At 40.1% G+C, this 22,610-nt stretch overlaps 2 protein-coding genes and 1 pseudogene across 3 annotated transcripts in view; 2 read left to right on the forward strand and 1 right to left on the reverse strand.

Annotated features, from left to right (window-relative positions):
• The window catches only part of LOC121398849, a 28,033-nt pseudogene extending 12,934 nt beyond the window's left edge, over positions 1-15,099 (forward strand). The window contains exons 11-16 of the transcript XR_005964546.1: positions 666-763; positions 938-1,085; positions 9,137-9,318; positions 9,556-9,750; positions 10,868-11,053; positions 13,784-15,099. The product of XR_005964546.1 is annotated as an ATP-dependent RNA helicase DHX8-like (transcript). The remainder of the gene's footprint in view (positions 1-665; positions 764-937; positions 1,086-9,136; positions 9,319-9,555; positions 9,751-10,867; positions 11,054-13,783) is intronic.
• LOC121398846 (ATP-dependent RNA helicase DHX8-like) lies at positions 4,652-7,286 on the forward strand. Its single transcript, XM_041578285.1, has 4 exons — positions 4,652-5,134; positions 6,038-6,266; positions 6,359-6,446; positions 7,190-7,286. Exons 2-4 carry the CDS (start codon positions 6,054-6,056, stop codon positions 7,276-7,278), a joined length of 390 nt encoding a protein of 129 aa, XP_041434219.1. The 5' UTR covers positions 4,652-5,134; positions 6,038-6,053; the 3' UTR covers positions 7,279-7,286.
• LOC121398845 (meteorin-like protein) lies at positions 10,016-13,785 on the reverse strand. Its single transcript, XM_041578284.1, has 2 exons — positions 13,645-13,785; positions 10,016-11,816 (listed from the first exon to the last, which is right to left on the reverse strand). Exons 1-2 carry the CDS (start codon positions 13,767-13,769, stop codon positions 11,306-11,308), a joined length of 636 nt encoding a protein of 211 aa, XP_041434218.1. The 5' UTR covers positions 13,770-13,785; the 3' UTR covers positions 10,016-11,305.
• Positions 15,100-22,610: the final 7,511 nt, after the last annotated feature.

The raw sequence follows: 22,610 nt of genomic DNA on the forward strand, positions 1-22,610 counted from the left end.
GCTGCTGAATGGAAATCCCTGTGCTCTACACTATGCAGTCTGATTATTGTTATTAGTTTTACACTGAATATTTAAGCAGCGTGTAAACTGCACCCACTGCCCAGCACTGGGAAAGAATAAGTAATCCGTGACACCAATAAATTAAAGGCGCAGTAACACCAGAAAATTAGTGTTTTAAAGTAACAAAAATAGCTTGTACGATTGCACTGCACTGGTAAAACTGTTTGCTTTGGAAACACTACTATAGTTCATATAAACAAGCTGCTGTGTAGCAATAGTGGGAATTAAAAAAAGGCACAGGTTAAATAGTGGATAACAGATAACACCATTATGTTCTACACAACTTATCTGCTATCTGTTGTGTAACCTGAGCCTTTTATCCTTTGAATGGCTGCCCCTATTGCTACACAGCAGCTTATTTAAAAAACAATAGTAGTGTTTCTGAAGCAAATACACCAGTTTTAAAACACAATTTTTTTTGATGGTACTGTTCTGATTTTTACATAGTGAAGGTTACCGTTTTGTACCATTATTTCTGATCTGCAGTTTGTCTAGCAGTCATTTCTACATAGTACTGCTGTGTCCACTATATACTCTCCAATAGCAGCAAACCTATAGATGCCCATTTGACGTTATTAAACCATGTTTTTTTTTTTTTTCCTCAGATGAGGACCTTGAGATAGAGCTGGTTGAAGAAGAACCCCCGTTTCTTAGAGGACACACAAAACAGAGTATGGACATGAGTCCTATATAAATAGTAAAGGTAAGTATTATATGGCCCTTAGTGTAGTTCCCCCTCAAAGAGCTGCTACCTGGGTCAGGGTGTTTCCTGCAGCTTCAAAAACTACTGACTTCTGGAACACCTACAGCAGCTAGTCACGTTGTCAGTAACTGAAATGCCGGAATTTGACCATATAACTTTTTTTTTTTTTTAAAGAATCCAGATGGCTCTCTCTCTCAAGCTGCTATGATGCAGAGTGCTTTAGCAAAGGAGAGACGAGAAGTGAAGCAAGCTCAACGGGAAGCAGAGATGGATTCTATACCTATGGGATTGAACAAACATTGGGTGGATCCTTTGCCTGACGGTAAGAATGTCAATTTGTATATTCACTCTTCATGCAAGATGGGTAAAATATTTGTTATATACTGTAAATGTGACATTGTGTACAGTTTGTTTAAGAAGAACAAATGTTGTGGGACCTGGAGCAATTTAGAGCATTTCATAGCTGTCAATTCAGATGCTTTCAATCCTGCTACTGTAAAAGGAATATGCCTCTGTCCATAAATGTGCAAATATATGTTGAATACATCAAAACTCATTGTGTTTTATATGTACATGTTAAAGGAAAACTATACCCCCAAAATGAATACTTAAGCAACAGATAGTTTATATCAAATTGAATGACATATTAAAGAATCTTACCAAACTGGAATATATATTTACATAAATATTGCCCTTTTACATCTCTTGCCTTGAACCACCATTTCGTGACTCTATCTGTGCTGCCTCAGAGATCACCTGACCAGAAATACTACAACACTAACTGTAACAGGAAGAAGTGAGGAAGCAAAAGGCACAACTCTGTCTGTTAATTGGCTCATGTGACCTTACATGTGGTTTGTATGTGTGCACAGTGAATCGTACGATCTCAGGGGGCGGCCCTTATTTTTTAAAATGGCAATTTTCTATTTATGATTACCCAATGGCACATGCTCCTAAAAAAGTATATTATTATGATAATGGTTCATTTACATGAAGCAGTGTTTTACACATGAGCTGTTTTACTCAGTATCTTTTAATAGAGACCTACATTGTTTGGGGGGTATAGTTTTCCTTTAAAGTGAACGCATTCTCTGATCAAGATGCTTTTTCCAGATTGGAATGCTTATTTGTAACATCTTAGGGGGATTTGCAACCACAACTACAGTTGCATTCATTTATATTTTCTCTGAAGTCAGTTACGCATAAAACCCTATTTGGTAAAAGGTCTTGCATCTAAATTTGCCCTTTGCACTGGCGTATAGTTGCGCTAAGCACCTCTTAACCCTTCCTTCCTTCTGTTCCTAATCAAATGATGTTGCTCCTATTGACTGTAGGTAGTAGCTGAAGGGTTCCCTCAACACCCTGCATCAATATGTGCATTGCATGCGTCATTTATGTGATAAACACTGGAAATGACGGCAACTGGACGTGGAAAACTATTAGAGTAATTTTGTCATTTGCTTTGTGCTGCGAGTGCAATTGTGGTAATTTTGATGCATTGGTGACAATTGCATCAGGTGCAATGCGATCGCAACAATACTGAAATTCTGGGAAAAACACTGCATAGTGGGGAAAAAACCCACGTTGCTCACAGCCCTTGTAGTCGTAAATGACCCCCACATTTGTCAAGTTCAAGTGAGAGACGTGGAGTTGGGCAGACAATTGTTCCATGTTGTACATTTATAATGTTTATAATGTCAGCTAATAGAAGTCAATATAAGAACACCGCGAAACATACAAAGCAAACTATAACCTACCTCAACATCTTAATTTCCCCAGGGCCGCCTCAAATAGTCTGCAACAGAGCAAAGCCGGAAAACTATTTGAAAGAAATAACAATACCCTCGAAAAACACATCGCCAACGTTCACTGTTCCTCTGAAATCATTCTTAACGACTTCCTACTTTCCTTATAACTTTTATTGGCATCCTTGTGTACATACTACTAAACAGAGATAAAAAAAAGGAGGAGCCGCAGTCGAAGCCGGGAGAGAGGTAGTAAACCATAGACGTAGATCTCGCTCTAGTCCCGAAGCCGCAAAAAGCAAAGACATGATATAGATCTACGAAGCCGAAGCCCCGTTAAGGGCCACCGTACAGTGAACATCATTTTGATAAAAATACCACGGGTTGGAAAGAGAAGCATGTTGATAGAACACCACCCGAAGAGCCAGCAATTGGGGAACAATATACAATGGGCCAAGTGACAAGCATACATGCAGTTTGGTGCTTTGTTTAGCTGGAAGGCTTAAGTAAAGTCGTAGTGTGAGTGATTATATATATTATATATATAAGTGTTTTGTCCCATCCAAAGCATATGTTAATGTTCGCCTTTAACGCCTCCTGCTAGGTATCCGATAAGTTAGGGATCTCTTACGGTATAATGAAAAGTCTTTAAAGGGTGGGAGGGTGGCCAAAATGTTAGGGCAACCTTCAGGAAAATGGATTGCTAATATTTCCGTGGGCTGGTGCTCCTGTTTTGAGAAAACTGCACTGACTGGTGGAAAGACACTCTAAGAGCTGTGTTGGGATCTCCTTATATTAAGATTAATTTGGCTATTGTGCTTGCCCATTAGGAAATCTTGCTGGGTTTACTTAGTGCCATTGAGGGTCTACCTATATTATAGAAAAATGTTTTTCTTTTTTTATATTACATTAATACTGTGTTTTTCTGTTTGCATAAAAGGATTATACAGTATTTGAGTTTATTAAGAAAGCTAATGTGCACATCTTTCTGGGGATTGCCCAGGACTAACGGGACTACTGGTCTCAGATAAGGGAAATCATTAAAGAGATCACGGATGTAGGAAATTCCAAATGCTCCCTTAGAATTACTTCTCCACCATACACCCAACTCAATTCAGACATATCGCAAGTCTGTTATACTAATTTTGCTGGATACAGCTAAATTGCTTATTACCGTAAAATGGAAACAGCGCACATCTCCTAAAATGGTGGATTGGATACGAAAAGATTACAGAAATTGAGAGATTTGAGAGTTATAAGACATCAACCACAGAAGAGAGAGAGCAATATAATCAGAAATGGTGTTATTGGACACAGCTTAAAGAAGCAGACAAATATAAAATGTTGATGCAGGCTTAGGTTAATGTGGCAATGAAGTTTATAAAGGATTAGATATATTTTCTGGCTGGGCCTATATACTTGTGGGGAGACACAACTAAGGAAATCCGGGGATGGGTTGACCCTGAGGCCATTGACAAATGAGGTGTTCCAGGATTATTATGCACATAATGCTGTTAGTAATTTCTAGGGAATATAGAAGTTAGTAGACTATATATATTATTTGTATAGTGAAACTAGATTGACTGATCTGTGACACCCGCTCACAAGATATCCTGTGTGGGAGATATATGTGATAGCTAGAAGATTTCTTCTTTTCTTCTCTTTTCTTTCTTCCTTTCTATTGGACTCATCTTATCCATACTTTCTGTTTTCTTTACATTCAGAGAGGAAATGTTGCCCCTTTTGGAAACAATGTAATGCAGATTGTTGGTTTTCTTATGCTTGGTCTGAAACTTCAAATAAATCAGGAATTTAAAAAAAGAAAGAAAGCTAATGTGTTATCCCTAGAAATGCCTGTAAAGTGAAAGAGCAGAAAATGTTGAAAAAACTTGTCAAGTAGTGTGATTATATGAGCTGACAGCCAGTTGGTTAAAAAGCAACCGTGCCATTGGACTTCAACTACATCTCAATTTTTGACTCCTTCAGAACAAGTAGGCAGTTTATCTGCTTGTGTATGGCCACAATTGTACAGAGATCTTTTAAGCAGATTTGGAAAATCCTGCGGACTACATTGGTGCGCTGATGCGCTCCTCTCCCATCGGTCCTGCATAGGTGCTTAATTATAATCAAGCCCAGGGGCCAAACTAGCAAATCCACTTGATTTGGCCCAGAATGTAGATGATCATATTGAGGCAGAGATCCGCTCATTGAGTGATCTTACCAAACAAGCAGATCTAGGTATGAATTGACAGCTTTAAGTTGATTTTGGACTTTTCCACTTGGGAGTCTATTTTCATCCTTTATTTATATACTTTCCCTATTATGCATGTAAATGAACTGTAGGTGTCTGAGAATGTTTCTGGAGTGTGAAAGGAAACGGAAGTCTCCTTAGCAAAGTCACAAAACTCCAGCAGAAACATTTGTACCCATTTATGTTATGTAACACCTTCACATAAATGATGTTGCATTCCTGTCACATAGGAAACGTTGGGAAGGATTGGTTCACATATCGGAACTGAGAAGGGAAGGACGTGTTGCAAATGTAGCGGACGTAGTAAGCAAAGGACAAAGAGTAAAAATTAAGGTGCTTTCCTTCACTGGATGTAAAACCAGCCCCAGCATGAAGGTGAGAGCTTTATGGACAATAAAACATTTATACTAAACATTGCTAAATGTCTGTTTAACTTTGACCTCCATGACGAACATGAGAAAATTTCCTAATTAATAAGGTATACAGCAATGATCCAGGCAGATCACACTAAAAGCTTTCTATGAAACTGCAGCTATTCTCTTTAGGTGGGACTAAGGGCAATGGCCGACAGTTAGATTGCTCTCCCAAAAGTGCCTCTCCATTGGAAATATCTGCAATCGCTGGCGGTAAAACCTACAATTCTCTTGAAGTTTCCTCCTGTGGTGACTTTGGAAGAACAAAGCATTGCATTGGTTAAAGTACTCCAATAATTTTTTTTTCTTTATTATTTGATGCCTGGTTATTGTTTTATGGCTACAGGGGCTAATGATACCCAATACTCTTTGCCAATGGTATTGTATTGTTGGGTTAACTTTCCTTATACATATATATATCTTATAAGTCCATGCTAGAAACATCCGGCCCATGTTCTCTAAGCTGTTTCCGTGGAGTCTCCGTGTCGAGAAGCATGCAAGATGCAGCCTGCCATAGGGGAAGACTGGAACGATTGTAAATGTGGGGCTATGACACACAGCCAGAACTATTGACACTTGAAAATACCCTGCCATAGACCATACTGAGAATGGTCTCTGCTAAAACCTGTGTAATATCACTTATCAGTATTGTCTGTTTTGTAGCTGCTACAAGTAGCTGGCTGCACATAGCTCTGTGTGTCATTGCAATAAGATTTGGGTGCACTGGCACAGCACTAATGGGTGTCATTCAATAGTGATCACATGTCCCGTGTACTTTTGTGTTGTTCAACTGATCTATCAACAAATGCCTCACTCGCCAGTTATATTGTTTTCTATTGCACAATCTTCTTTGATGTCTCAACAGTAGCCAATTTGTTCTCATGTTTCAGGATGTTAATCAAGACACTGGTGAAGACCTGAATCCCAACAGACGCAGAAATCTCATAGGTGACGGTAACGAAGAAGCGTCCATGAGGAACCCAGACCGACCAACCCATCTTTCTTTAGTAAATGCGCCAGAAGTTGAAGATGATACCTTAGAAAGAAAACGCCTTACAAAAATCTCAGATCTTGAAAAGTGGGAGATCAAACAGGTGATCTATTTAGTCAAAATAAAATACAATTCATAATACAGACATTGGTTTTTAGTTTCCACACCTTCTTTCTGACATTCGTGTTTCTTTAGATGATTGCAGCTAATGTTCTCTCAAAAGAAGAATTCCCTGATTTTGATGAGGAGACTGGGATTCTTCCTAAGGTGGATGATGAGGAAGGTATGTTATTCTGTTTTCTGTTTTTAACTGTGTTCCCTTAAAAAAATGTTTGTGGGGCTTCTGGAAACTGATGGAAGGCTGCTGAATGGAAATCCCTGTGCTCTACACTATGCAGTCTGATTATTGTTATTAGTTTTACACTGAATATTTAAGCAGCGTGTAAACTGCACCCACTGCCCAGCACTGGGAAAGAATAAGTAATCCGTGACACCAATAAATTAAAGGCGCAGTAACACCAGAAAATTAGTGTTTTAAAGTAACAAAAATAGCTTGTACGATTGCACTGCACTGGTAAAACTGTTTGCTTTGGAAACACTACTATAGTTCATATAAACAAGCTGCTGTGTAGCAATAGTGGGAATTAAAAAAAGGCACAGGTTAAATAGTGGATAACAGATAACACCATTATGTTCTACACAACTTATCTGCTATCTGTTGTGTAACCTGAGCCTTTTATCCTTTGAATGGCTGCCCCTATTGCTACACAGCAGCTTATTTAAAAAACAATAGTAGTGTTTCTGAAGCAAATACACCAGTTTTAAAACACAATTTTTTTTGATGGTACTGTTCTGATTTTTTACATAGTGAAGGTTACCGTTTTGTACCATTATTTCTGATCTGCAGTTTGTCTAGCAGTCATTTCTACATAGTACTGCTGTGTCCACTATATACTCTCCAATAGCAGCAAACCTATAGATGCCCATTTGACGTTATTAAACCATGTTTTTTTTTTTTTTCCTCAGATGAGGACCTTGAGATAGAGCTGGTTGAAGAAGAACCCCCGTTTCTTAGAGGACACACAAAACAGAGTATGGACATGAGTCCTATATAAATAGTAAAGGTAAGTATTATATGGCCCTTAGTGTAGTTCCCCCTCAAAGAGCTGCTACCTGGGTCAGGGTGTTTCCTGCAGCTTCAAAAACTACTGACTTCTGGAACACCTACAGCAGCTAGTCACGTTGTCAGTAACTGAAATGCCGGAATTTGACCATATAACTTTTTTTTTTTTTTAAAGAATCCAGATGGCTCTCTCTCTCAAGCTGCTATGATGCAGAGTGCTTTAGCAAAGGAGAGACGAGAAGTGAAGCAAGCTCAACGGGAAGCAGAGATGGATTCTATACCTATGGGATTGAACAAACATTGGGTGGATCCTTTGCCTGACGGTAAGAATGTCAATTTGTATATTCACTCTTCATGCAAGATGGGTAAAATATTTGTTATATACTGTAAATGTGACATTGTGTACAGTTTGTTTAAGAAGAACAAATGTTGTGGGACCTGGAGCAATTTAGAGCATTTCATAGCTGTCAATTCAGATGCTTTCAATCCTGCTACTGTAAAAGGAATATGCCTCTGTCCATAAATGTGCAAATATATGTTGAATACATCAAAACTCATTGTGTTTTATATGTACATGTTAAAGTGAAACGCATTCTCTGATCAAGATGCTTTTTCCAGATTGGAATGCTTATTTGTAACATCTTAGGGGGATTTGCAACCACAACTACAGTTGCATTCATTTATATTTTCTCTGAAGTCAGTTACGCATAAAACCCTATTTGGTAAAAGGTCTTGCATCTAAATTTGCCCTTTGCACTGGCGTATAGTTGCGCTAAGCACCTCTTAACCCTTCCTTCCTTCTGTTCCTAATCAAATGATGTTGCTCCTATTGACTGTAGGTAGTAGCTGAAGGGTTCCCTCAACACCCTGCATCAATATGTGCATTGCATGCGTCATTTATGTGATAAACACTGGAAATGACGGCAACTGGACGTGGAAAACTATTAGAGTAATTTTGTCATTTGCTTTGTGCTGCGAGTGCAATTGTGGTAATTTTGATGCATTGGTGACAATTGCATCAGGTGCAATGCGATCGCAACAATACTGAAATTCTGGGAAAAACACTGCATAATGGGGAAAAACCCACGTTGCTCACAGCCCTTGTAGTCGTAAATGACCCCCACATTTGTCAAGTTCAAGTGAGAGACGTGGAGTTGGGCAGACAATTGTTCCATGTTGTACATTTATAATGTTTATAATGTCAGCTAATAGAAGTCAATTTAGCAGCAAACACAAAGCCTTCCTCCCTACATCTAATTTCCCAGGGCCGCCTCAATGTTGCACAGAGCAAGGGAAATATTTGAGATAAATACCCTCAAACCTCGCCATAAGCATTCCACCTAGTTTTCTGAAATCATTCTTAACGACTTCCTACTTTCCTTTAACTTTGTTATTGGCATCATTGTGTACCATATCTGCTGGGTTTTCCCCAGATCCTCATAATAATCTGTCGCTCCAGCATATACCCTATCCACATTTTTAACAACTGAATCCTCTATTACTATAACCTTCCTTTGCTTCCTATCCGTCCGCTCCACCATCTACTAGACCCCTCGCCCCCCCCAGAGTGCTCTTGAGAGTGAGCTCACTTCCATACACTTTAGTTTAAAGCTTTTGTTTTTCATTAATGTCACAAATAACTGCTTATAAGTCTTTTGTGCAGATGGTCTGCAAAACATTTAAAGAGACCATAGCTGGAAATATGTCCCTGGAAAATGTGATTGACAGGAAATATTGTAATATTACGTGCTCCAGTTTAGTTACCTTTTCCCGTGACTAAACATTACCTATTGGTTAAGACACATACGTTTTCATGAAAATATCTTCTTATAGATTTCTTTGCATTACAGTTGATGGAAGACAAATTGCTGCTAATATGAGGGGAATTGGAATGATGCCAAATGATATTCCGGAATGGAAGAAGCATGCTTTTGGTGGCAACAAAGCATCCTATGGAAAAAAGACCCAGATGTCAATTTTGGAACAGAGGGAAAGTCTCCCCATTTACAAGCTGAAGGAGCAGCTTGTGCAGGTAAAGTCATAACTAAAAACAAAGCTGGATCTTTTGAAGGAATGGCAGGAGAAAAGTTATTCGCATAAAGTTGCATGGTCAACTAAACAACAACAAAAATGTTTCCTAGTCAGATTTACTTAAAATGTTTTAACTCCCATGACAGCCCATCTACTGATCGGAGGAACAGAAGAGAAGCAAGGAAGGGATACATTTGCTCCAAGTGACATTCACGTTGACCTTTGTTTTATCCTCTAGGCTGTGCATGACAACCAGATCCTCATTGTTATTGGGGAAACTGGCTCAGGAAAAACAACCCAAATCACTCAGTATTTGGCAGAAGCTGGTTACACGACCAGAGGGAAAATAGGCTGCACCCAGCCCAGAAGAGTCGCTGCAATGTCTGTTGCTAAGAGAGTGTCTGAACAATATGGCTGTTGTTTAGGACAAGAGGTAAACTTAAGGAAACTCACTGTTTTCCTTCTTGTGTATATATTGTGAATAGAGGAGATCTTATGTACATGCTGACATTAGTCTGGGAACTTAATTGGCTCTTGATAAAACTAAATGTGTTTTTGGACTATGGTTGCAACCTATGTAACCCATAACCATTATATCTTTAAAAACTATTAGTCTATGGCACCTTGTGCCCTAGGCATCGGACCTAAACACACCCCTATGACGTCCACGCTGACGTCACGCGACGTATTCAGTGGAAGTGACGTCCACGCGTTGTGGGCATGATGTCACTTCCGCAGTCCTAATCGGACCCCCTACCCTTCAGCTCAGTCACTGTATTTTCTATGGAAACGGTTTAACAAAACAGAATAGGCACTTCGAAGGCCACCCCCAAAATTGTGTTGCCCTAGGCACAGGCCCTCGGGAGCCTATATATATATAAATACGGCCCTGCCTTGTTCATCATAACACCATGCCAGTATTAGTATTTCACAATACTATACAGATCAACATCAGGAATTTTTGTGATTTGTTATATAACTTCTAGCCCTGTCCATTAACCTGTTCTGCATCGTACTGGACCTTAACAACAGTTAAATAATTGTTTAGGTTAATGTTTTATCCCAGGTCTATTGAAGCTTAAAGCCAAATTTAGCTTCAATTTAATTTCCAGTTAAGTAAAGGCCCTGCTTTTTGTCCTGTGGGAGGAAACTGAAGTACCCACAGCTGGATTGACCAAACATTCTCCTTTTATTGTTTCTTTCAATGATCTCTAGGGGATGTAATTTAAAAACCCACATAGCCCACAATATCTTGAAAGGTTCTATTAATGTTGAACCACCTGTAGCACCCAGAGAAACAAAGTGTTCATGCAAAAGCAGGCTAGTTTTAAACATGCTTGCCTAAAAACACATCTTGGACTTTTGTATTATTACTAGTGGACTAAACACCCTTTTAAGCTAACTTTAAAAGTTTAAATTTGTTAAATGTTATTGCTCCTTTTTTACTCTGTTCATTGATGCTCATGATATTTAGGACAGATGTAAAAAGAATACCTTGTTTACAAAGCAGTATCATACTATGATAAACTTATTTTCTATTTCTGGTCTAGGTTGGATACACTATTCGATTTGAGGATTGTACAAGCCCCGAGACAGTCATAAAGTACATGACTGACGGTATGCTCCTGAGAGAATGCCTTATAGACCCTGACCTGACACAGTATGCCATAATCATGTTGGATGAGGCCCACGAGAGAACAATTCATACAGATGTGCTTTTTGGTCTCCTTAAGAAGGTACATTAATATGTTCGATGGAAGGCAGCCACTTAACTTTCAGACATATTTGCTCACCCCATCCCACCATGTTACTTTAAATATATTCCATTTTGCTATATTATACTTTATAGCATTGGGGGTGGAGCAGTGGTGACGTGAGGCAGACACATTGAAGTAGGTGGAGTTATGACGCTAGGGTGGGGTTATTACATCACTAAAGGCCCCCCATACACGGGCCGATAAAAGCTGCCGACAGACCGAGCCAGCAGCTTATTGGTCCGTGTGGGGCCATCCAATGGGTGTCCCCGATCGATATAATGATGATTGGGTAGGGTAAAAAATCCCGTCGGATCGCAGCCGTGTTGCCTTCTTTCTAATCCGATCATTGAGCCCTAGGGCCCATGATCGGATCAGCCCAATATCGCCCACCTCAATGTGGGCATATCGGATAGAGATCGGCTCATTTGGAGACATCGCCAAATGAGCCATCAAAAAGATGGTTACTCTGTGTGTTGTATCCATGCCAAAGCAACGGAGATGCTGCGTGCCATGGGCCTCATTCACAAGCAGGTGCATCTTGCCACCCTCCTCAATGTAGATGTCGGCCCCATGGAAGGAGGAAGATGGCTTAATGCAGGCAGTGGTGTACTTGCCATTGGCTAGGTTGGGTTCCAGAATAACACGTAAGGCTCGGGTTGGGTACATCCATAATAAGGAACCCTGTGTGCAACGGAGATGAATCTGTTCCACAGCACGGGAATGTGGATTTCGTATCAAACCACTGAAAAAGACACATACACCATATTAATAAACAAAGCGATAACAACAGTAGCACCAACAGGAGAAAAGGAGTCATGTTATTTAGCTATATCTATATCTGTAGAAATAAGTAAGGACTTGCTGTGTTTTTCTTGAAGACGTTTCACCGTCATCTGAGTTGTCCAGTTGATTTAACATATTATTAAAGATATACCATGAATGAATAAGAATCTTCACAAACCTCTACATGTCTGTATCTATCTATCTGTCATCTATCTATCCATCTATCATCTCTCTCTCTCTCTCTCTCTCTCTCTCTCTCTCTCTCTCTCTCTCTCTCTCTCTATCTGTATATATCTCACTCTCTCTATCATCTATCTATCATCTATCATCTCTCTCTCTCTGTCTATATCTCACTCTCTCTATCATCTATCTATCTCTCTCTCTATTTATCTCTCTATCTATCATCTCTCTATATCTATCTTATCTCTCTCTCTCTCTCTCTCTCTCTCTCTCTCTCTATCATCTATCTATCTATCTATCATCTATCTATCTATCTATCTATCTATCTCTCTATTTATCTCTCTATATCTATCATCTCTCTATATCTATCATCTCTCTCTCTCACTCTCTCTCTCTCTATCATCTATCTATCTATCTCTCTCTCTATTTATCTCTCTATATCTATCATCTCTCTATATCTATCATCTCTCTATATCTATCATCTCTCTATATCTATCATCTCTCTCTCTCTCTCTCTCTCTCTCTCTCTCTCTCTCTCTCTCTCTCTCTCTCTCTCATCTATCTATCTATCATCTATCTATCTATCATCTCTCTCTCTCTCTCTCTCTCTATCATCTATCTATCATAATTTTCTGATACAAATGTGGATCTATGGGGTATATTTATCAAAGAGTGAAGTTAATAGTGAAGTTCCGCCACTAGAGTGAAATTCCGCCACTCTCCATTCATTTCTATGGGGTTTTTAATAGGCGTATTTATCAAAGGGTGAACTTTCACTTTCACCCATTGATAAATACACCTTTAAAAATCCCATAGAAATGAATTGAGAGCTGCGGAATTTCACTCTAGTGGCGGAACTTCACTCTTTGATAAATTTACCCCTATGACTAAGGTAATGACAGACATGGTTCATCATCACAACTTTTCCCAGAAGGCAAATAGCACATCAGTTCATGTGGTGCCACCAAATATCTGGATTTAATGACCAATTGCAAAAGAGTTGATTCCAGCAATAATTCTGGTCCTTTTGTAGCCACTTGCACACATGTGCCTCTCTCTCTCTCTCTCTCTCTCTCTCTCTCTCTCTCTCTCTCTCTCTCTTCTCTCTCTCTCTCTCTCTCTCTCTCTCTCTCTCTCTCTCTCTCTCTCTCTCTCTCTCTCTCTCTCTCTCTCTCTCTCTCTCTCTCTCTCTCTCTCTCCACAACACTTGCTAAAGGATTTGTGTTAACGTGATACGTGTCATTTCATTAAACACACTTTTGTAGATACTCCTGCCTGGTCCTGCTTCCTCTTTTATAATAAACACATACAAGCCTCTACACATGCTCACACATAGAGACAAACATACTGAGATGTGGCATTGCTAAATGTCTAATAACCTGGTTTCTGGTATTTTCTGTAGCAGGAAATGTCCTCTGAAATGGTTCAGGATTTTAAAGCTGACCAATTATGGAAGTATTTGTGATGACATAAGCAGAAGGCAAAACTCATTGCATGCTCTTACTCTATAAGCTACAGTTACTGAAATGTGTAGCATTAAACCTAGTACTGAGAAAGTGTAGGTTAATATATGGAAATACATAGTGGGTGTAGAGGAGAGATCTTACCTTCCTTTCCAGCTGCAGGAATCCCCAGCAAAGCCCAACTTCAGCATCACCAGTAACAGCATCCCAGCCGCACACACCCAGTGCAACAGTTTGTGCCTCAACATATTGTTACTAACTGGATGCATCTTCTGATCTACAGGCTGTGTGTCTTTGCATGGCACTGCCTGCTCACTGCCAGAAAACCTGCCTGTCCTATCAGCATCAACTCTCAGCTTCCTGCTCTGAAAGAAAGAAGCCTCTATTCATGCACATCTATTCAAATGGCAATTACTGACTCACATCAGGCAATTCAAATAGTGGTATGGTTTGGACTAGTAATAAGCATAAGTATAGACCCCCTCCAATGTGTTGAACTGTGTGAATGTGATGTGTAAAGTTCTGGAGGCGCTTAAAGAATGACAATCACCAAACATGATGGTCCACTGTAGATCTTCATTGGTCCTGAGGTATTGGGGAAAAGGGGATCTTTATGACTTTGGGTTAGTTTATAGTGGGTTTAATTCTCCTTTAAGAACAAGGCCAAATAAGCATGCAAAATGAAATCAGACACACAAACTAAATATGAAGCAGGAGTGAGGGACTCATGACATCTGAGTCAGGTAAATTGGTTGATGGAAACAGGGGAAAACCCAAGGGTTTCAACCACTTCTTTTTTCATTTTACAGGAGGAGGAACTAGTTAATAAAGCTGCCTTTTAAAAGACCCAATTAAATTGGTTTTAGTGTAGTTTAAGTATACTTGTCAGGTTGACTCAATGTATAATAATGGAGCTTAGCACTGTGGTTACCAGACTACTTTACTTATAGATTTAACATGATTCTTTCATGTCTGGCATTGTGCCCAAGATTTGTGAATTGTTATCTGGTGCCTTTATTGGAAAAAGGACCCCCCCATATAAACAGGCCGGTTAGTTTGACATCTGTGGTAAGATATTTTTTTCCAAATACTTTTTTTTGAAGCACAGTTAGGAACAGGTTAATGGTTAGTATACTTTGCATAAACGTCAGAATACATTGAAAAATGCAAATTACATTGGTCTTTCAATGCAATTTCAAGGGTATAACGTTTCCTGCATGCTGCGCTACCGAATGTTCATATATAACTTAAAATATAAATTGAACTGTATAACAGGTAAACACAAGGTGGCAGATTTACTAAAGGACGAAGTGTGAATTTTATAGAACGTTGCCTCTTTCGTCTGAGTTTCATTCGCACTTTAGACCTGTCGAACTGAAGATGAAGCTACATCCTCCTCAATCTTATGTCAGTGACATCATATCCTGTATGTCGAAAAGTAAAATGATAAAAAAACGATGGTGGTTTTTCATGTTTTAAAGCGGGATTGCCTTTAAAAGTTGTAGCTATTAAAATTCTTTGTTTTAACCGTTGTTTTACCATGCCACATTTTTTAGGGTGGGCTCATGTCTAGGACAATAAAGGATTTTTTTGTCTTTATTTCACTTCCTAGAACATTTTTAATAAGTGGCCAGTTCAAACATTTGCACCAACATCTGTAATAAAGACATATATATGACTTACATTTACCCGTCCTATTGACCTAAAAATTCGCCCTTTAGTGAATTTGCCCGAAGGTGTTTGAAAAAAGTCAGTAGGAAATAGAAGAGTAGGAAAGTAAGAAAACAGGGACCTGGATCCAGATTCCTCATGCTGCACCCCCTTTTAGTCCACAGGTAGTTGGATAGGAGGTCCTGCAGTACTATTGTGCTCTCATAACATGTAGTGGTGCGGAAGTTGTTGTGTATCTGTAGTTTATTCTCTCTACAAAATGTTGATTGACTCTGGAAGTATTAAATATTGCCCAATCTCTAATTTCAATCAAGAAATTTTCAATATGTGGACAATCCCATAGCCAGTGGAACAAATCTACTTGTGTTGTCACACATTTTAGAGAATCTGAGTTGATGTTGGGATTTATGAGATGTCTACAATGTGGGGATAGGTAACCCCTATGGATTATTTTCCAGCCAGAAAACAAGAATGTAGGCATTTTCAGGCCAACCTCCACTGCTTGTGCCTGCACGCAAGTGGAAGCTGTATTTTTAAGTTTTATTCACCAGTATTCTAAAAGAAATAGGGGTAAGCCTGGTTGAGTTGGACACACATTCTTTCCAGATCGGAGTGGCGACAGAAGCAGCCAGACTGAGGTTGGATTATGACAGGTAGCATAAGATCGGGAGATAGGAGTCAAATAGATTCCACAGTTAAGTTTGTCCTGCTTTATTCTAAAGCGGGTCTCAGTAGGGTACACAAGTAAACATGGGGAGCGGGAATTTTTATTGTTCCACTGTGACAGTATATGTTATTGCTGTTTTGTTCTCTCCTGTATTTATGTCTGATAAAACCTATATAACAAAACAATTGGCAATGTTAGTGATGTCCGGTAGCATGTACTACAAGTTTATGCTGGTTATTTTGGCAGGATCCAAGGTGGTGGTGTTGCTTATTGGTTACTTGTTCATCTAATGAGCTCGAAGGAGAGCCGAAGTTAAGAAACATGGAATGCAGCTGGGCTTTCTAGAGGACAGAGTGGTAATCAAGTGGTTTGGATCCAGAGGTATGAAGTGGCCAGGATTGAGGCCCTCCTTGCTATAGTGTATGAGGGCTGGGAGGCAGGTTAATATCCTAGTTATTCATGCCAGACACAACAATATGGGGTTGGTGGATCTAAACATAGTCAGGCTTATACTTCCAGATGTGGTGATGGTGGACTGGTTGCCAGTTTAAATTGACTGGTCCTTAATAACCGGTTTACCACTCCTCTAATGCTCAACGCATATGACTATGCAGAAATGGCGCCATGACCTTGGTAACGCTACCCTACTCTTTTCCATTACTTTAAAGGAGAACTAAAGCCCCCACAGCCAAAAGTCCACACTGGCCCCCCTCCAGTGGCCCCCCTCCCTGCCTCCCAATGCTCAGTGTTACGCCAGAATTGTGTCCCCCATAGAGAATCCCGAAGTGCTGAAGGTGGCACGGTTGGCACCCGTGAGCGCCACTGGCACTGTATGTGCGGTCAGTATTTCTACAGGTGACACAATTCTGGGGTAACACTGGGCAGGGAGGGGGGCCAGTGGGGACTTTTGGCTGTGGGGGGTTTAGTTCTCCTTTAAAGGACAAGTAAACCCCCCACAAAAAATTAATCAGTGAACAGCCTCTTTGAAATCTTTAGATACCTGCCACTCTGGTTAAAAGGTTAACAGTAAGGCTGCTGCATCCCCTTAATCACTTAGGATTCCTTCTCCTCCTCTAACCCACTCTGTCCCCTCCCTCAGGAATCTGCTTTGAATTTTGACTTATGGGCATGCTCAGTTCTTCTCAGCTCAGATTACTAAACACATATTCTAGTCAGAAGAGATAGCATTGCTGGTTCCCATAGAAACTCTGCTCTAGCTGTCCGATCCTATTTTTTATTCTCCAAACCACCTCTCCTGAGCTCTGCTTAACCATTACAGTGCACAACTCCTACAGAACTTTTTATCAAAGTATGTTGTGCCTGTGTAAACCTGCATTCTGCATTGCATGAACTTTACAGCATACATGTCCTGTTTGCAGATGTTAATGTTACTGATGAGGTGTCACAGGGAAAATGGCCGCTGGGTGAAAGCTGCTATTTGTTTTAGGAAAATGTGATGGTGCTGGAAAATGGAATGATATATGCTGTACAAATGACTTGGCTTGGGTTGGGAAGAAATGCCCAACTTATATACATGGTAGGAAAATTTAGGCTTCACATGTCCTTTAAATACAGGATAGCCTCCATTTGCCTTAACTTGGTTTAGATCAGTTTAACTTGAGCAAGGGATGGAAAAGGCCTTGGGTTTGATTGGTGGTGGGTCACAACACAATTAGGGGGTCAAGTGGGTGTGCTTGTGGCAGGGATAGCTGGGTGGGGACCTGGCGGTCAAGGTAAGTGGGGAAGTTTCAGGGGAAGCCCAAAAAATTGGGTTAAAACTTGGTATGAGTCAAACTGTTATACATGGATATGTTATGACATTGTGGTTCAGTTTTAATGTATACTGTGTATATATTATGTGTTATGTTTAATAAAGTGCTCTGCTGCCTTTTTATCCCAAAACTGTGTCCTAGTGTGTTTTTGGGGGATGGGGTGTTATCTGGGGGAGTTGCTCGTCCTGGGGGTGGAGTGCTAAACTTTATGTTGCCCTGGTCATATATATACATTTTTTTCTCTCAATTGTCTCTGCTGACATGTTAACGCTAGTATAAATCCTTAAACACCCATGTATCTGCACCCTGATATCCATTCTGTGTGCCTGGTAAATTTAAAAGCCATGTGCTTAGTGATGCAATGAATCAACAAAATGAACTACCACACATTTAAATAAATTAAATATTTTTTCTACACCACTCGGTATTCAACTGAAATAATAAAGATGTTCATTACATGATATATATACAAAATGTTATATTCACTTAACAGTTTTAAGCATAATAAGTCTGATAGCAACTCAGATGTTCAATATCTTGCTTCAATTATCAGGTTTTTTTAGCTACTTCTGGATACAGAGCAACCATACTTGAAACATTCTTTTCAGTTGTATTAGTTTTGCCACAATAAAGTAGCCAACAGGGATAGTAAATGACATAAACAGCCATAGATGTACCTCGTGTCATTCTATGTCTGATGTGATATTTTATATTTATCTAAAATGCCAAACTGTGCAAATTCATGGTTTCATTATGAAACTGTGTACACTGTAATCTAGTTTGAGTTTTGACACTTTATGTAGAATGATTACTTGGAAAATCAAAGAAGGAAGGATAAATCCCTCCCAGAATCCATTTATGAAGCAGCAAAGAGGGCTGTGAAAATAAGGGTCTGCTCTGGTGTGAGGACTGATTAAGTTGTTAATAGGTGGTGTTAAGGGCTAAACTCCACAGGTCATTTTGATCAGATATTATGGCTTAGATTTTATCACAGAGAAAGATTCTGTACAAAATCTGATCCCCGCATCTGTTATGCATTTTAGATCAGATAAAGGCTGATGGGATTTTGCCTATACATCCAACAGTCAATGTATTTCAATGAGGAAAAAGTCTTTTCAACACCATAAGATTCTATCTTTTTGGATGCCGATGCAGCTCACAGTGTTCCCTTCTAACAGATTTGTCACATCAGATGGCAAATGTAGACCCATGAGACTAGATCTGACTTGTAGAATGTGTTCTGTCTGACAAAAGCTCCTATGGAGTTTAGCCATAAGTGTTGGCGTCTTTTTGCTCTGAGAGAAAGGGTAGCAACTGTGTTTGGACTAACAGTTGCCTCTCAATTATTAGGGAATTTGTTCCTAAAGAGACAGAATTCCTGGGTAGCAAGGGTTGTCTACTACCTGCTCCCTTAAAGGCTCTGGAGTGAGGTGCAAGTTGTTGCTAAGGGAGCATGGTCAATATCCAAAGCAGTATGAGTGTAATTTAGATTTTCTTGTATTGGATTCATTTGCCCAAGTTTGGCTGAGGGTCTTTTGAGAAGGCTAGTTTTCTTTATCAGCAAGACTAGGGAATAGTGATTATAACATGGTCTCCTTTGAGATTATGTTGCAGAAACAACTCTATAAGGGAGCAATTAAAACTCTTAATTTTAGACGCACAAACTTTGCCAGTATAAGTGTATCTCTGCAACATATTAACTAGTAATTTTAAAAGTTTTCATATTTAATTTTGAACTCTGACATGGGCTATATTGTAAGTTTCCAAGAGCCCTCTCTGATGCTCTGATAAACTTCAGTCACTATTTACAGCTGCACTGCAAGTTGGAGTGATATCACCCCTCCCTTTCCCCCCTCAACAGCCTAACAGTAGAACAAAGTGAAGGACAAAAGATATCAGCTCCTTGGTACATATGAAAATAGTACCAATAGCACTAAAATCCATGTCCCATTGCGACTTCTTGAGTTACACTGAGCCTTTATAGATTGGACTATTTCCTATCCATTTCTTGTACCTCACCGCTAAAGGGGTTTAGGTCCTTTCTAGGGATAGCAACTAGTTCACTGCCAGTAAATAATCTATTTCCTATCCACTAGAGGGACGGTTCTTTCCGAGGACCTATGTTAAATGGCTCCCTTCCATTACCTGCATTCTGTTTGGCTGCACAGGAGCCAGTTCCCAGTGCATAGAGCTCATGGGCGCCATCTTCTGATAATTCGGATTTCTTTGGGTCCTCTTCAGCAATTTCCAGCATATTTCATGCATGCGCAGTCATTACGAATCGGAAGACTCTTCCAACATGCGCCAATGCAGCTCTCTCTTACAGATGAAGACTGGCGATCTGGAAGATGGCGCTCACAAGCTCCGCTGCGCTTATTCCACCTTTTACTCTATTGTGCAGAGCCCAAGAGCAGGAAGATGATTGCAGTGTGGTGCTGCTACCAAAGTATCCCGGGTTGGTGCAGTTTTTGGTGAACAACAGTACCAGCCTGGGGTCTCAGGTAAATGATTATAATCACTGGCAGTGGATGTGATTTACTTAGACTTTGCTAAAGCATTTGATACAGTGCCACACAAAAGGTTACTAGTTAAATTAAGGAATGTTGGCCTGGAACAGTGATCCCCAACCAGTAGCTCGCGAGCAACATGTTGCTCTCCAACCCCTTGGATGTTGCTCCCAGTGGCATCAAAGCAGGAGCTTATTTTTGAATTCCAGGCTTGGAGGCAAGTTTTAGTTGCATAAAAACCAGGTGTACTGCAAAACAGAGCCTCAATGTTGGTTGACAATCCACATAGGGGCTACTAAATGGCCAATCACAGCATTTATTTGGCACCCCAAGAAAATTTTTCATGCTAGTGTTGCTCCCCAACTCCTTTTACTTCTGAATGTTGCTCACGGGTTCTAAAGGTTGGGGATCCCTGAGCCCTGGAACATAGTATTTGTACATGGATAGAGAACTGGCTAAAAGATAGACTACAAAGAGTGGTGGTAAATGGAACATTTTCTAATTGGACCAGTGTTGTTAGTGGAGTACCGCAGGGCTCTGTACTAGGTCCCTTGATTTTCAACTTGTTTATTAATGACCTGGAGGTGGGCATTGAAAGTACTGTTTCTATTTTTGCAGATGATACTAAATTGTGCAGAACTATAGGTTCCATGCAGGATGCTGCCACTTTGCAGAGTGATTTGTCTAAACTGGAAAACTGGGCAGCAAACTGGAAAATGAGGTTCAATGTTGATAAATGCAAGGTTATGCACTTTGGCAAAAATAATATAAATGCAAGTTATACACTAAATGGCAATGTGTTGGGAGTTTCCTTAAATGAGAAGGATCTAGGGGTCTTTGTAGATAACACGTTGTCTAATTCTGGGCAGTGTCATTCTGTGGCTACTAAAGCAAATAAAGTTCTGTCGCATAAAAAAGGGCATTAACTCAAGGGATGAAAACATAATTATGCCTCTTTATAGGTCCCTGGTAAGGCCTCATCTGGAGTATGCAGTTCAATTTTGGACTCCAGTCCTTAAGAGGGATATAAATGAGCTGGAGAGAGTGCAGAGACTAAGTGCAACTAAATTGATTAGAGGGACGGAAGACTTAAATTATGAGGGTAGACTGTCAAGGTTGGGGTTGTTTTCTCTGGAAAAAAGGCGCTTGCGAGGGGACATGATTACACTTTACAAGTACATTAGAGGACATTATAGACAAATGGCAGGGGACCTTTTTACCCATAAAGTGGATCACCGTACCAGAGGCCACCCCTTTAGACTAGAAGAAAAGAACTTTCATTTGAAGCAACGTAGGGGGTTCTTCACAGTCAGGACAGTGAGGTTGTGGAATACACTGCCGGGTGATGTTGTGATGGCTGATTCAGTTAATGCCTTTAAGAATGGCTTGGATGATTTTTTGGACAGACATAATATCAAAGGCTATTCTGATACTAAGCTCTATAGTTAGTATAGGTATGGGTATATAGAATTTAATTAAAAGTACGGATGGGTGTATGTATGGATGCTGGGTTTTCATTTGGAGAGGTTGGATGGACTTTGTCTTTTTTCAACCCAATTTAACTATGTAACTATGTAACTGGGGATGCCTACATTTTTTTATTAGTGCAAGCTCATCTGTTGTTACCACTTTGCTTTACACACAGTACTCCTGGTTCAGTGGTCGCTGTAATAGGCATTTTGACCCCTGCTGTTTTCAGAGGCCCCTAGAACCAAAGAATCTGTAAAGTGGGGTCTAGCTCAGGTGGCATAAAGGCCACTAAGATTTAGGAAATCTGCATGAAGAAAATCTGCTCTTAAAGGAGAAGGAAAGTCATCTTTCACTTGGGGATGCCAAATATTAGGCCCCCAAGTGATTGTATATACTTACCTGAAACCCCAGGTTGGCGCTCCTATCAGCAGAAAACTGCACTGGCCCGGGGTTATTCCAGCGAGCACCACAGAGCGATCCTCTTCCGGCGTCTTCTTTCTTCAAATTTCCCAGGGCAGACGCATGCGCATGCACAGTTGAACGAAATAGCCGACTTTTTAGTTACAGTTCGGCTTTTCGCTCTACTGCACTTGCGCAGCCATGCGAAGAAAGAGGAAGCCGGAAGAGGATCGCTCCATGGTGCTCACTGTAAATAAATACAATCACTCGGGGGTGCCTAACATTTGGCACCCCCAAGTGCACAAAGACTTTCTTTCTCCTTTAAAAGATTGAGTGTACAAATTAAGGCATCGGCTCAATTCGGTGTCCTATATTCGCTAATCACAATTTTATTTCTCAATGATGCCAACACTTTTACATATGCCTTCCTCCTTTCTGCTCATATACTCCATCAGTTATCAGCTCTCCTCTCCTTTGCCCTTGATCAACCCTCTTAATTTTCAGCTCTCCTCTATTCTCCATTAGTTTTTTAAGAGCTGAGCATGTGTAGAGGAAAGATAAGGCACAAGGACAGTTAACTGAGAGAGTTTGAAGAAGAGCTGACAATCAGGGCTGGCACTAGGA

The sequence above is a fragment of the Xenopus laevis genome, chromosome 9_10S, assembly GCF_017654675.1.
Source record: "Xenopus laevis strain J_2021 chromosome 9_10S, Xenopus_laevis_v10.1, whole genome shotgun sequence".
In the NCBI taxonomy this organism is placed as follows: domain Eukaryota; kingdom Metazoa; phylum Chordata; class Amphibia; order Anura; family Pipidae; genus Xenopus; species Xenopus laevis.

Coding starts and splice junctions, on each gene's coding strand:
- LOC121398846 (XM_041578285.1), top strand. CDS start 6,054: ATGTTTCAGGATGTTAATCAAGACACTGGTGAAGACCTGAATCCCAAC. Junction 6,267..6,358: donor AAAAGTGGGAGATCAAACAG/GTGATCTATTTA, acceptor GTGTTTCTTTAG/ATGATTGCAGCTAATGTTCT. Junction 6,447..7,189: donor TAAGGTGGATGATGAGGAAG/GTATGTTATTCT, acceptor TTTTTTCCTCAG/ATGAGGACCTTGAGATAGAG.
- LOC121398845 (XM_041578284.1), bottom strand. CDS start 13,769: ATGCATCCAGTTAGTAACAATATGTTGAGGCACAAACTGTTGCACTGG. Junction 11,817..13,644: donor TCCTGCAGCTGGAAAGGAAG/GTAAGATCTCTC, acceptor TGTCTTTTTCAG/TGGTTTGATACGAAATCCAC.